General features: G+C 38.1%; 1 protein-coding gene across 2 annotated transcripts; it reads right to left on the bottom strand.

Moving 5' to 3' along the window:
* Positions 1-246: 246 nt before the first annotated feature.
* Positions 247-12,673, bottom strand: ppm1aa (protein phosphatase, Mg2+/Mn2+ dependent, 1Aa). Of its 2 annotated transcripts, XM_067386494.1 has the most exons (7): positions 12,205-12,673; positions 9,872-10,743; positions 7,688-7,805; positions 7,493-7,604; positions 6,114-6,171; positions 5,291-5,330; positions 247-3,614 (listed from the first exon to the last, which is right to left on the bottom strand). In XM_067386494.1, exons 2-6 carry the CDS (start codon positions 10,724-10,726, stop codon positions 5,319-5,321), a joined length of 1,155 nt encoding a protein of 384 aa, XP_067242595.1. In that variant the 5' UTR covers positions 10,727-10,743; positions 12,205-12,673; the 3' UTR covers positions 247-3,614; positions 5,291-5,318. The 2 variants fall into 2 exon arrangements, with proteins under 2 accessions (XP_067242595.1, XP_067242594.1); XM_067386493.1 differs by lacking the exon at positions 5,291-5,330 and having other exon boundaries at positions 249-3,614; positions 12,205-12,672.
* Between the last annotated feature and the right edge of the window lie 225 nt (positions 12,674-12,898).

The following is a 12,898-nucleotide window of genomic DNA, read 5'->3' as shown; positions in this document are numbered from 1 at the left end:
ATTATTAATTTCCTTAAAAACAAACAAACAAAAATCCCAATCACAGGATATTGATATTAAAACAGGCAAAAAAAAAAAAAAAAACCCAAACCTTTTATATAATATCCATTTAGGATTTAGGACACATCCTTTTTGATTGTGACTTCTAATCCACATGTTTCATAAGCAATATATCATTAAACCAACATATACAATAGACCTTCTTATAGGAAATTGGGAAAAAAGCATGATGAATAAACTACACATATTTTTTTTTTTTTTTTTTTTTTTTTTTCAAATAAAATAGGTTTATTTCCAGTCTGAAAAGATTAAAACAACAAAAATGGACAGTGGAACAGTTAGAGGATGACCAGTGGGTCACAGTGGGTTACAGGGAGGAGAGATTATCCTTGATTACTCACTTCATTTTGTGTACATATTTATAAATGAATACAAATATACATATCAATTATTTAACAAAAATAGCTTAGCTTATGAGGACAGCAGATGACTGAAATCAGCAAAAATAATCCTGTTGGGGTAGGAGGTGGAATTTCACAAGAGTAAAATACCATACGTGTGTCTATAAGAATGTGTGAGGCCGAACCACTGGATTACACACCGTGCTAGAAAATTTAGTTCCCTTTAGCACAAAAAATTGTGGTGTATTTGTGTAGAGAGCTCTGTAATATAAGAGTAAAGCCCAAAAGTTTGGGGGTGGGGTTTTGCAGGAGGCATTAAGGCTGCATTAATCACTTGGTTTTATACATTAGAAGGCAGGTCCGGATAAATCATCTAAAATGAGCTACCAAGCAAACACTACAGAGCTAACAACCACAGAAATAGGATTTCAGAGCATAAACCTAAAATACGGGGCATATTTAGCAAAAGAAAGCGAGTATGCGCAATTAACAAACGGAACTGATCAAGAGTCACTGAAATTCCTTGCAAAATGCCCTTGTCAACTTGAGTGACAAGATATAACAGTAAAAACACATTCATAAACATCTCTATTACTTATAACTGGGTTTGTCCGTTTCATCGTACGCCATTTTATAACCTTTCCACACTTAAATGGACCTGTGCTTATGACTATCTTGAAGCTAAAAATTAAGTATTTTTGATTTTTTTTTTTTTTTCCATCTAAAACCATCTGGATGTCTTACAAACGATGAGGGGGAACCTATAGAATAGCAATTTATGGATCTCAAAACTGCATAAATACATCAAAACGCATTGCAAAAACATCTCAGAATCACGTCATTTGTCAATTTTCACATGAGAGAGTTTAAAGTCCTTATAAAGCCAAAACGAGGGTTAAGCAAACCAACAGCATCCTATTAAGAGTCGTCGTTCCTCATGTCTACATTCCTAAAGTGATTCCACGCAGCTTTTCGGATGCAAAAAAAGCTTAAAAAGACACATGAAAACATCCCGGCCTCTAAGACCATCCTAAAATGTCCTGTTAATTTTAGATTCGTTTCGTAAATCCTCCTATTACACAATATTCCAGCTTCCACTGGGGAAAACACAGCTCACCAATCCACACACAAACACAATGATCTTTAAGCCCGTGTTACAACACAAGCCGAAAGCATAGAGGATACAAGGAGATTTCTTTCCGTTTACATTAGCTATACACTGTTAGATTGTCATTTTGTTACAATATTAGTTTTAAAAGTTTATTAATCACCCTGTGAGGTTCACGAAAAAGACTCAAAGTAGTGATCATTTTACCTACCCTTTTTTAAATATGCAAATATACGGGATTAGACAAAAAGCTAACTTATATTTATCAGACGCAAGGGAATTCCTGTTCATATAAGCTATTCCATACATAAAAGATTTCGTTTGGGGAGGTAAGGAGGCAAGGACGCAGGGGTTTGGATTTTATCATGTCACGTTTCAGACAATCAGAGGACAAATGAACAAGCGGCAATCTCTCTGAAAACAATACAATTAAATTAATTCAGAATACAGCATTGGGAGGGGGAGGTGAAAAGGTGCAGGAGAATATAAACTAAGAGCATTCAAATGAATGAACGAATGATTCAATCACACACTTTAGCAGCAAACAGTACTCTGTTGCGCTCCCTATTGGTCAGAGGAACACATGTAGGCTCCGCCCAAAACCAGGCCAGCTCACTGCATCACACTGGATTTGTTCTTTGAGAAAATAAAAATAAACATCCAAAAACAAAAAGAAACATATCATATAAAATCAAAACAAGATGAAGCAAATGGTATAAGAAGAAAAATCTGAGAGTTGAGTGTTAAACTTGAATTCACTCATCACTCTCTCAGCAGTGCAGATGGGTGAGCGAGAGCTATAGCTAAAGCCTTATATGTTTGTGTCAAAAGCCTAAATATCCCCATTAAAACCCACATCATTTTAAGCACAATAAACATGCAATCCCACACATCCATTCATACAATATGCATTGATAACCAAACACATACGCTCACTTAAGACGGCCTGTCTCAGTTCTGAGTGCTTATTAACAATTGCCTTATTTCCAGCAAGTTCAGGAGATCCTCTAAGATGCTCCGAGGCCAACTTAAAGTAAAAATCAAGAGCTGCAGTAGTGCAGAACACTGTAGAGAAGAGTTCTAGTGTTGATGATAAAAAAAGAGAATCAGTTTTAGCCCATCAGGTAACAGACACACACACACACACACACACAAATCACTGATTTCTCATCTGAGGCACTCATTCTCACACACGCACACAATTTCAGCTTAGTTTAAGTAAGTTAAAGCGGTTTCCTCAGAAAAATAAGGGGTAAAAATAAAAGACCCACCCCACCAGAAAAAGGAAAACAGTAGTACTGAGAGAACATGATTACTGTCATCTGTGCTGTGAGATTTACAAAAAAAGCTTACTGTACTGTGCTGTGAGCCCATGTCATTTACCCGTTTCACTTAAAAAGTAACAATACAAAAAGTTATATTTTGTTTTTGTTTTAAAAAAGGAAAAAAAGGACAGTAAATGGAAGAAAGGAAAATGGGGAAGCAGATGAGAGGCAGATGTGTTGGGCTTCAGCGGTTGGAGAGGAAACAAAAGCAGGCAGGGCATAAAGGTGTGCCTTTTTTTCTTTTTTTTATAAACTTAAAACTTAGGCTGCATTTGATACAGGCTTTTTCTTTGTACAAGACAATTGCACTTCACAGAAATAAAAGCTGAAATATACAAACACACAAGGAAATGTGAATCAAATTAATTACACCAAAAAAAATATTTAAATGGAAAAAAAAAAAGTGTTGGATTTTTTTTTAAGAGGGTGATGTTAAGGATAAAAGGTTTTGGGAAGAGAGTGATTCAGGACAAAAGAGTATGCAGAAAATATCCAGAAGGTACCATTGCCTTGCACTGAGAGGGAACATTATGTGAACAAGGGGAGGGAGCCCTCATTCCCTTCCTCTTCATCCTCCTCTTCCTCCGAACAGTCCAGAGCGGCTGAGCTGGGCTGTGGTAGGGTTCTTGTGCAGGTCCTGTAGTAGTTGAGGGTTCTTGTGCAGGGTTCTGGTGCCGGGTCCTGTAGGAAAGGTTGTTGTGCAGGGTTCTGGAGGGTTGTAAACTCTGTGCAGTGTTTAAAGTGGCGGGGCTACCACATGTCATCCGTGGATGCAGAGTCCTTGAATGGAGAGAGGAGGAGAGCAGCTGTGAGATGCCACCAAGCTCCAACCGCCAACCACTCAGGAAAACGCACGTGTGTGTGTGTGTGAGAGAGACACAGCATGAAACAAGATGAAGATAAATCAGGAATGATTCTAGGAAATGCTGATGGAAATGATGGAAAGATCCAAATCGTGGGTTTAAATGGTCAAACTGATTGCAACTGACAGAAATTACAGCACTTGATGTTGTTTGTGTGCCAATAGGCTTTTTGAGATCAGAATGGTAACCTCCAGAAATAAAATCGCAGTCACTTTGAACCGGACTCGAGACCCACTCAAGCATCTAAAATATGCAGGATTAATTATTAATTAAGCTAGCATCTTTGTGCGGTCATCGTATGCAATTTTTACTAAAATTTGGTGCAGAGCAGTAAATTACAGTCATGATTTGCGATGATATTGCTGCAGCTATACACTACTATTCAAAAGTTTAGAGCCGGTAAGATTTTGTTTTTGAAATCTCATACCCAACATGGCTGTTTTTATTTGACGAAAAAAAAAATACATTATGAAATATTACAATTTAAAATTAACTGCTTCCATTTTAATATATTTTAAAATGTAATTTATTCCTAAGATGAATTTTCAACTTAATTACACGTCTTCACTGTCACGTGATCCTTCAGAAATCATTGTAGTATGCTGATTTGGTGCTCAAGAAACATTTCTTAGTATTATTATCATCAATGCTGGAAACAGTTGTGCTGTTTTGTTTTGTTTTTTAACTGTGATACATTTTTCAGGATTCTTTGATGAACAAAGTTCAAAAGAACAGCACTCATTTAATTTTTTTTTTTTTTAAACAACATAAATGTCTTTACTGTCTTACAATAAAAGTATTAATAAAAAATCTTTCTGACTCAAAACTTCTGAATGGTAGTGTAAATGTACGGCTGTGACTATTACTCAAAAGGATGATTCCTCAGATTGGGGAAAAATACAGAGATTAAATATCAAACTACACTGAATACATTAATTATATACATATTTGGATCCAGACAAATCCAAGAGAAGCTTTTTAATTTTGGCTCTGGTGTGATAGTTCACCAAATTCAGAATTGCTCAAGTCTTGTATATTAGGATTAGATTATCATGTTTAGTCCAAGACTTAATCGATATTTGGAAAACAAGCATTAGAGTCAGCCTCTCTGGACCCATTTTACACCAGTTTACAGGAACCCTGTTCATTTTTTTTTTTTTTGTAAAATTGAAAAAAGAAAAGAAAATGTCTTTCTCACTAAAAACCTACAGGGTGTACCCAACCCAAGAAATCTATGAGGCTGCACCTACAAGCAAAGCACCGCCCAAAAAGAAATAAAGAAAAATATCACCAATGACTCAAACAGCTTTAGCCCATCAATACACACACCAACCCACCACAGTTCACACTTCGCAGGCTGAACTGCCCCTTATAAACATGAATATGACATGAACAAAATATAAAATGAATATGAAGAAAAATTACAAAACTGAAATGAATAGTTCCATTGTTATTTTGGGAAGGCCTGAACCGGTTTTTAAAACACATTTGGCACTAACTGGAAGAGCAGCCTGAGATGTGGCAGGTCAAGGCTGGTAACCATGAAAAGCATCAGAATCAAGTGATGAGTGAAGTAAAGAGCACCTGAGGTACCTGATTTTCAGTCAGTTCTTCAACACTATCAGTCAAGTCTCTATGAAAAAAAAAAAAAGGGGATATGTGTGGATTTTTTTCTTCATTTGCCACTAGTGATGCGAAAAGTATCAGTAACAAGTACATATAAAAAAAATGAATGAATAAAAATTAAAGACACTTGTCAATAGTACCAGTCATTCTACAATATTGGCAGTACCATTCATGGCAAATTTGCCATAAAATGCCACGTTTATAAAGAGCAATCACGAGTCATGATAAAATGCAATGATATCTATGTCATTGTTTTAATTTAATACAGTAACATTTATATTAATATTTAACTTTTTAAATAAAGAAGTGTGTTAGATAGATGTTTGCTAGTATTGGCCATTGAAATCTGGTACCATGAAAACCCTAAATGGCACAATTCCATCTTTTTTAAGCTCTTTTTTTATATCAAGAACTGTACTGAATCAAGAAAGCTATAATCATTGAAATCAATCAATGACAAATTTATTCAAAAAACATTGTATGTTAAGGGTTCAAGAATTTCTCTTAAATCTAAAATCAATTTGACCAACTATTTTAAGGGGCTTCACCCTGCACTCAACCAAACCATTCCCAAGCACAGCTCAGCCTAGCCTATCCAGCACCTTCAGTATAGAGCAGATAATATGGAACAGAATGGAAACATGCACGAATGAAAGAACAAAAACTGGAACACTTGAGGTGGTGACAAACAACATAATAGTGCAATGTGACAATTCTAGACCACAACAAAAATCATGCAAGCAAAAATCTTAGCATTTATACACACACAGGCTCAGGCTGGTGTACTCACTGTATCCTCGTTCCTGTATGGGTTAAGTTTGTTGTATACTGCTTCAATTACACTCCGCCTATGAAAAACACAGGAAAATGTATGAGCTTCTGAGGGAAGAAAAAGAAGGAAAGAACCATCACCTCTGTTGCAAAACCTACTGAGCTGGCCATTTATTTACATGACAATGGCATTTGGGGCCCTGAAAGAGCAAACTTTTGAAAATGGGTTTTAAAAGTCCAAGCTTTTAAAAAACAAACTTTTACTATAAAAACGTGAAATTGTGAATACGGTGACCTCATGTGCATGTGTATTATGTGTTCAGTCTATAGGCACGTAGTGTTTATTTACAAAGTGGCATCGCCAACTACTGGCCTGGCAGCAGAATACAGCATTTTTAGTCGTTTTGGAAAATAGTGTCATCTGTACGTGAAAAAAGCAAAGGAAAAACGTTTCCGTTTTTAATACATTGTCGTGTAAATTTACCCTAAAAGCATGAATCAATGGTAATTTTGATTTTGGGGTGAAATATGACAGACATGGGCTACATAATTCAAAAGTTTTGAACGTTATGGCCCGGATATACCCACAGCGAAGTTCTTTTTCATTCTTTGTTTAGGGGTAAAACGAAGTTCAAAATACGTGGGCAGCGATATACTGTTACCGAACATCTGACGCCGCCCACACTGCTAATAGCAAATTTTAAATGAATACGTAAATATGTGATGCGCACTTTCCCCTCAGTAACAAAATAAACAACAAAAATGAGAAAACAGCAAGCATTTTTTTAAAGAAAGCATAAGAAAAGCATCTGATCATAACATGAGGATTTTAGCATGAGCTCTGCAAATTAACACTCCAGTAGAGTTACGTCACATTTATTTATTTATGTGGCATTTCATTCAATAGATTGCTTAACAGCAAGCAGCTTTACAGTATCAAACATGAAAAACCATGTCAGTGTCTCATTTCATCAGAAGCACAACTTCATTTTCTACTATAAAGCGGCTCTCAAGTGTGTTCATGTTTTTCATCCGGAGATCTTCCTTCGAAGGACTCAGATGAAATGAGTCTGAGAAGAGTTCCACGTGAAAGGTGGTGGAGCCTCAGCGCACACCTCCTATTATGTTATCGTCACAGACCAATAGTAGTAGTGTTTTGCATCTGAAGCGAACTTTTCCTGAGAGTTCACTTTGGCAAGCCGTTTCAAACTCCCAAAACAAACACAAAATGAACTTTGTTTTTGCCCGATTTTGTTTGAAATTACATCACATCAGTTCTGTTTTTCAATTTTGCTTGAAGTATATTGGGGCCTTTAGTGTATTATTGGAAAAAAGTGCTAGACGGGGAGATCATTAGGTTTTGGAACTAGAGGTAAAGAGAGAGGGAGAGGTACTAACTTGCTGGCCAGCTCTCCTCCAGGTGGTAGGTTGGGGATGCTCTCAGATGCTAATGTGCGCATCACATGTACCAGGTCAGGCACACCTTCGTCCCCCTGCCTCTTCAGGATCTCTGTTATATCAACAACAATATTTCAGAGCAATTATTGATTGATTTTATTTAATAACAAGAAGTGTGTAAAGGTTAGCTCATACCTTCTACTCGGCCCTCTAGGTATTTATCAAGCTCCGCTTCCCTCTTGACAGCTTCAGGGGAAACCTTCGGTGCACTGACGAAACACACCAACACAACACTCATGTTGTCACGACTTCCCTGTCCAATCACAGAAGAAGAGCAGGGTTAATCAAAAAAAAAAAAAAAAAAAAAACTTAAACAACACTGAAACAATTTGGCAGCTAAGATCATGTTATGAGCACTCCCTCAATGTAAACTTTTTAAAGGCGCAGTAAATGATTTCTGTTAAACGCTGTTGATATTTGAAATCACCAAAACAAACACGCCTCTACCCAAAAGGATCACACCCCTATTTTGATGCCTCTTCGAGTCCTCGCCCACATTCACGTACACACTATACAACACAGGTAACGACTATGGCAGAATCTGCTGTGCCTGCCACCAGAGGATATGATGTCATCAATAAATGAAAGCAATGTGTGTTACTATAATAATTCAGGTTTAATGTCTAATTGTTATTTAGCTCATCTAGTCCTTCGATGACAAAGTCATCCCTTCCACCCAAATAAAAAAAAAAAAACGTTTATGAACAGCTCATTATAACACGATTATAACAAATATATTACAAATGTGACAAGATTAGGGGTTTATAGTGACCAGTAAAAGTGGAACCAAAAGAAAAACCCTATTTTAGGAGTGTTCTCACTTTTAGGACACACTTTGGGAGCCGATGCTTGAAACAGGTGGTGGAGGTGGTTTAGAGATTCCAGGCTTATAATAATGAACAAGCAAGTGAAGATATTCATGTGAGTATATTCAAGCAAGACAGCATATCTTAGTTCTGTGAAACACAGCAAACCCAATGTTACTCACATATCGAGAAGAAATAAAATCAACCTTGGTGTCCGTTTTCAGGCTTTCCTGTGCCCTAAGTCTCCAGCGCTGTAAAGCTTCTCTGATATTGACGTGGGTCCTACCTCTTGCCTGATCATAACCCTTTTTTTTTAAAAGTTATATTCCATTGGCATTTTCCTCTTTTGCATTTTCTCTGCCATCTCTGTCTTTCTAAAATCGTTCTGCTAATGTCTGTCTTGTGCACTGAGCTATCCTCCCTCATCATGTCTGGACCGCTTGCTGCTGATTGGCTATAAGTGTGTTTTGGTGCTTAGTCCGATCCACGTTTCGACAGCATTTTTCAAAAAACATTTACTGTACCTTTACCTTGTGTTTAATATAGAGCTGAGAGTCACATATGTTTATTGTATACTAGTGAAGTAGATAAAAAAAAAAAAAAACTGCATATGTAACCTAAAAACAAAACAAAAAAATAAAAATCTGGCATTACTTATTACATTTGTTTGCATCACATTAATTATTTAGTTTTTTCGAACACCAATTTAAAACACTTAATCATCAAAAACAATCAATAAATTTCAGCACCAGAACATTTGAGGTCTGTAATATATATATATATATATATATATATATAATAAATATATAAATATTAGGGCTGTCGAACGATTAATCGCATACAAAATAAAAGTTTGAGTTTGCCTGATATATGTGGGTGTACTGTGTGTAATTATTATGTATATATAAATACAAACACATTCATGTATATATTTAAGAGAAATATGTTATTTATGTACAAAATATTTTATATATATAATATAAATTATATAAAAATATAAATAAATACATATACTTGTAAATATTTCTCAAATATATACATGAATGTGTTTGTATTTATATATACATAATAATTACACACAGTACACCCACATATATCAGGCAAACTCAAACTTTTATTTTGTATGCGATTAATCGTTTGACAGCCCTAATAATAATTATGTATATATATATATATATATAATTTAATCCTCTGATGGTAATACCAAAATTTCAGCATTACTGAAAGGATCATGTGACACTACTCAGTGTCACATGATCTTTCAGAAATTACTCTAAGATGCTAAAGTTCAAAATTGAATGCACCCTTGCTGAATAAATTTATTAATTTCTTTCATAGAGGAAGAAAAAAAAAAAATCATACAGACCGCGAACTTCTGAAACTGATTGCATAAAATACCGTGTAAACTCTCAACAAGTGTGATTTCTAAATCATCTCCAGATTGTGATATTTTCTCTTTATTTTTAATAAACAAAAGAATCTGACTCACTGGTAAAGGTCTGTTTACACTCACCTTGTACAAACAAGTATCTACAATTTCATTGCAGACCCTCTCCAGATCGTCAGTCACCTCAAGTCGTGAACGAACAAAATCACACAGCTCCTCATTGGCCATCACATCCCAGATCCCATCGCAAGCAAGAACAATAAACTCGTCCTCCGCCTCCGACCGCTCTATAGCATACACCTCGGGCTCCGGCGACACCAGCTGCTCCGTGGGACCCTTACCATGAACACACTTATAGTCAAAGTCCCCCAGAGCCCTGGACACCGCCAGGGACCCATTGACACGCTGAATCATCACAGATCCTCCAGCGTTCTGGATCCTCTCCTTCTCCAGGGGGTTGCTGGGTTTGTGGTCCTGTGTGAAGAAGTGCACGGCCCCTCCGCGACTCAGCAACCCCCGCGAATCTCCGCAGTTGATAAAGTAGATGTGGCGGGGTGAGATCATCACACCGACGGCCGTCGAGCCACTGCGGTCGGAGCCACCGTGCTTCTTCTCCGAGATCTGCCGCATGTGATCGTCGATCTGCAGGAAACCCGTACGGATTCCGGATTTCACGCTGTCCACGTTGGGCTCCACGGCTGGACCCCCTCCTCCGCCTCCACCTTGGAAGTCAGGGTTGCTGGTGATGTGCTCCAGGAGGTGCTCGCAGCAGTAACGTGCGACCTGCGATCCCGCATGCCCGTCATAAACAGCAAAGAACGACCAGGGGTCCAGGCCATTGGGCAGACCGATGACAGCGGTATGCGCATCCTCCATCTCTACACGCCAGCCTTGCATGCTGCTCAAGCCGTAGCGCAGGCCGTTGCCATCCCCATGTGCGTTATGTTTCTCCATCTTTGGCTTATCAAGAAAAGCACCCATTTCTGCTGCTTAGGAATCTGGAACAGAAAAGTTCAAGAATGAAACAGTGTGTCATTTCTATGCCACTAACGGCACCAAACTGAATTGCCATTTGTGTCCCAACTGAGCCACACATAGGGCTGCACAATTATTTGAAAAATACATTTTGTATAGGGATGTCATGGTGCCAACTTTCTAGTCAAACAGATCATGAAATTTATGGTATTTCAATGAATTTTAAATAATGACATTCATACTGTAGTAGTCAATGGGGGACGAGATCTGCTTGGTTACAATCATTCTTCGAAATATCTTCCTTTGTGTTCGGCAGAACAAAAATGTATACAGGCTTGGAACAACTTAAGGATGAGTAAATGATGACAGAATTTTCATTTTTGGGGTGAACTATCCCTTTAAGAGGACTTAATGATTGTCTAGCAGAGAAGTCTGTCGTTTCACCAGAAGATGCAGTTATGACATTTTGGTCAAAAAAATTGAATAAAAATAAATGAATTTATAAAACCTGTAATGGGAGGTTTAACGCTAACGAATCAAGTGTTCACACACACACCCACAGTATCACGCCCAGCAGCACAGGGCCTCTATTTATAATTCATGATGACTGAAACTACTAAAGTCTTGTCATGCCAGTGGCCACTTTAGAAATAAACTATGACATGCCACCAGGCACAAATAACAAGTATAAACACATACACACGCCGTCACAAAGACAGGCACACATTCAGCGGGTTTCCAGCCATGTATGGCCGTCAGCTAACACACTGCTATGCACACTACACACTCGCATACTAAAAATAGACACGTACAAATGCATTCTGACCATTGTTCACCACTCAAATAAATCACATCTCACTCTGAACACAACACCAGTGCAATTTATCAAACACCAGTCTTGTGAAAGATTTGACAGGTCTATTTTTTACAGTTACACTCTCCGTGAATCTAATCTAACTGCAAAGTGGGTTTACTGCCTGACTACATTCACGTTTTACAGTGAGATATGGGCAATCAATGTACTTTGCACTGCTGAACAGCTCTGAACTGAAAGTCTGCGCGTGCAGACCTGCCGCATGTTCACGCGCCCCTATTCCGCATTACGTCATGGTGTCGCGAGCATGTTAGCACGCCAGCCTCATGCTAACACAGACGTATGTGTTCATTTAGTTTGTTTGTAATGTTTCGACGAGGTAAAATAGATTAGTGTGTGTAATCGGTAAAAATAATGAATTAAGGATCTGGCAAATTCTCACTGCTAATGCTTGGGGTAGGACGAGCTAACAGGCTAAATGCTAACGGGAGGGCCATGTAAAGCCTCGGGTTTGGGTTCAGACCCGCTGCCTTCGGTGCACCATGCGACGGCTACATACAGCAGGTCAGCCCGCTGAGCTCACACAACACCCGCCTACTCCCTTAGCATACATGCTAACAGGCTAGCTCTGTCATTCACAAACGTATATTACAAGAGTACAGACACTTACCCCCTAAAAATAAATCCTGGAGAGTTCTGTAGTGGAGGAGGTAAAAACCAGATAAAAGAAAAGGACGAAAAGAAAGAGAGAGATATAAACTGAGCGCGTCGGTGGTGAGAGAGACAGGCTGGCGGATTGTTTTGCTCTGCATTCAGTCTGTGAACGAGAGGATCACCCTTATCTGTTTAAACCAGGGATGCATCATTCCCATTTATTCTGCGTCCTGAATGTAAATGGAAAGTGGAAAGTGTCGGGTTTGACCGCTGTTTTGGTCCGCTGTGTTCGGGACCGAATCTCTGCACACCAGCAGCAGCGCAGGACCCGGATGTGGATTCAGCAGGGCTGCGCACTTAAAAGAATGACATCATCATCATCATCATCATCCCTCCATCTGTACATCACTCTGTCATCACCATCGCATTCTTCCCTCATCCGTCATTCATTCATCATTCCCTCTGTACATAATTATTTTACAACTGTATATCACCCAGTCATCAGTCCTGCTGCATGTCAAAACCAGGTCATTTTTACCCTAACAGAGACAAAAAAGCTTCCAGAGCCACATAATAACAGACACCCCTTTATACACAATTAAATGGATGTTAATATGTTAGGTGGAAAATGAAATAAGAACAGATAAACATGTCAAACTATAGAGTTCAAGTTGTTTTCAAAAGGTTTCTTAAGCCATGAATGCACACAG

Source organism: Chanodichthys erythropterus, chromosome 5 (genome assembly GCF_024489055.1).
Source record: "Chanodichthys erythropterus isolate Z2021 chromosome 5, ASM2448905v1, whole genome shotgun sequence".
In the NCBI taxonomy this organism is placed as follows: Eukaryota; Metazoa; Chordata; class Actinopteri; order Cypriniformes; family Xenocyprididae; genus Chanodichthys; species Chanodichthys erythropterus.
The sequence above is the reverse complement of the archived record's forward strand: the minus strand, read 5'-3'. Positions and strand labels throughout refer to the sequence as shown.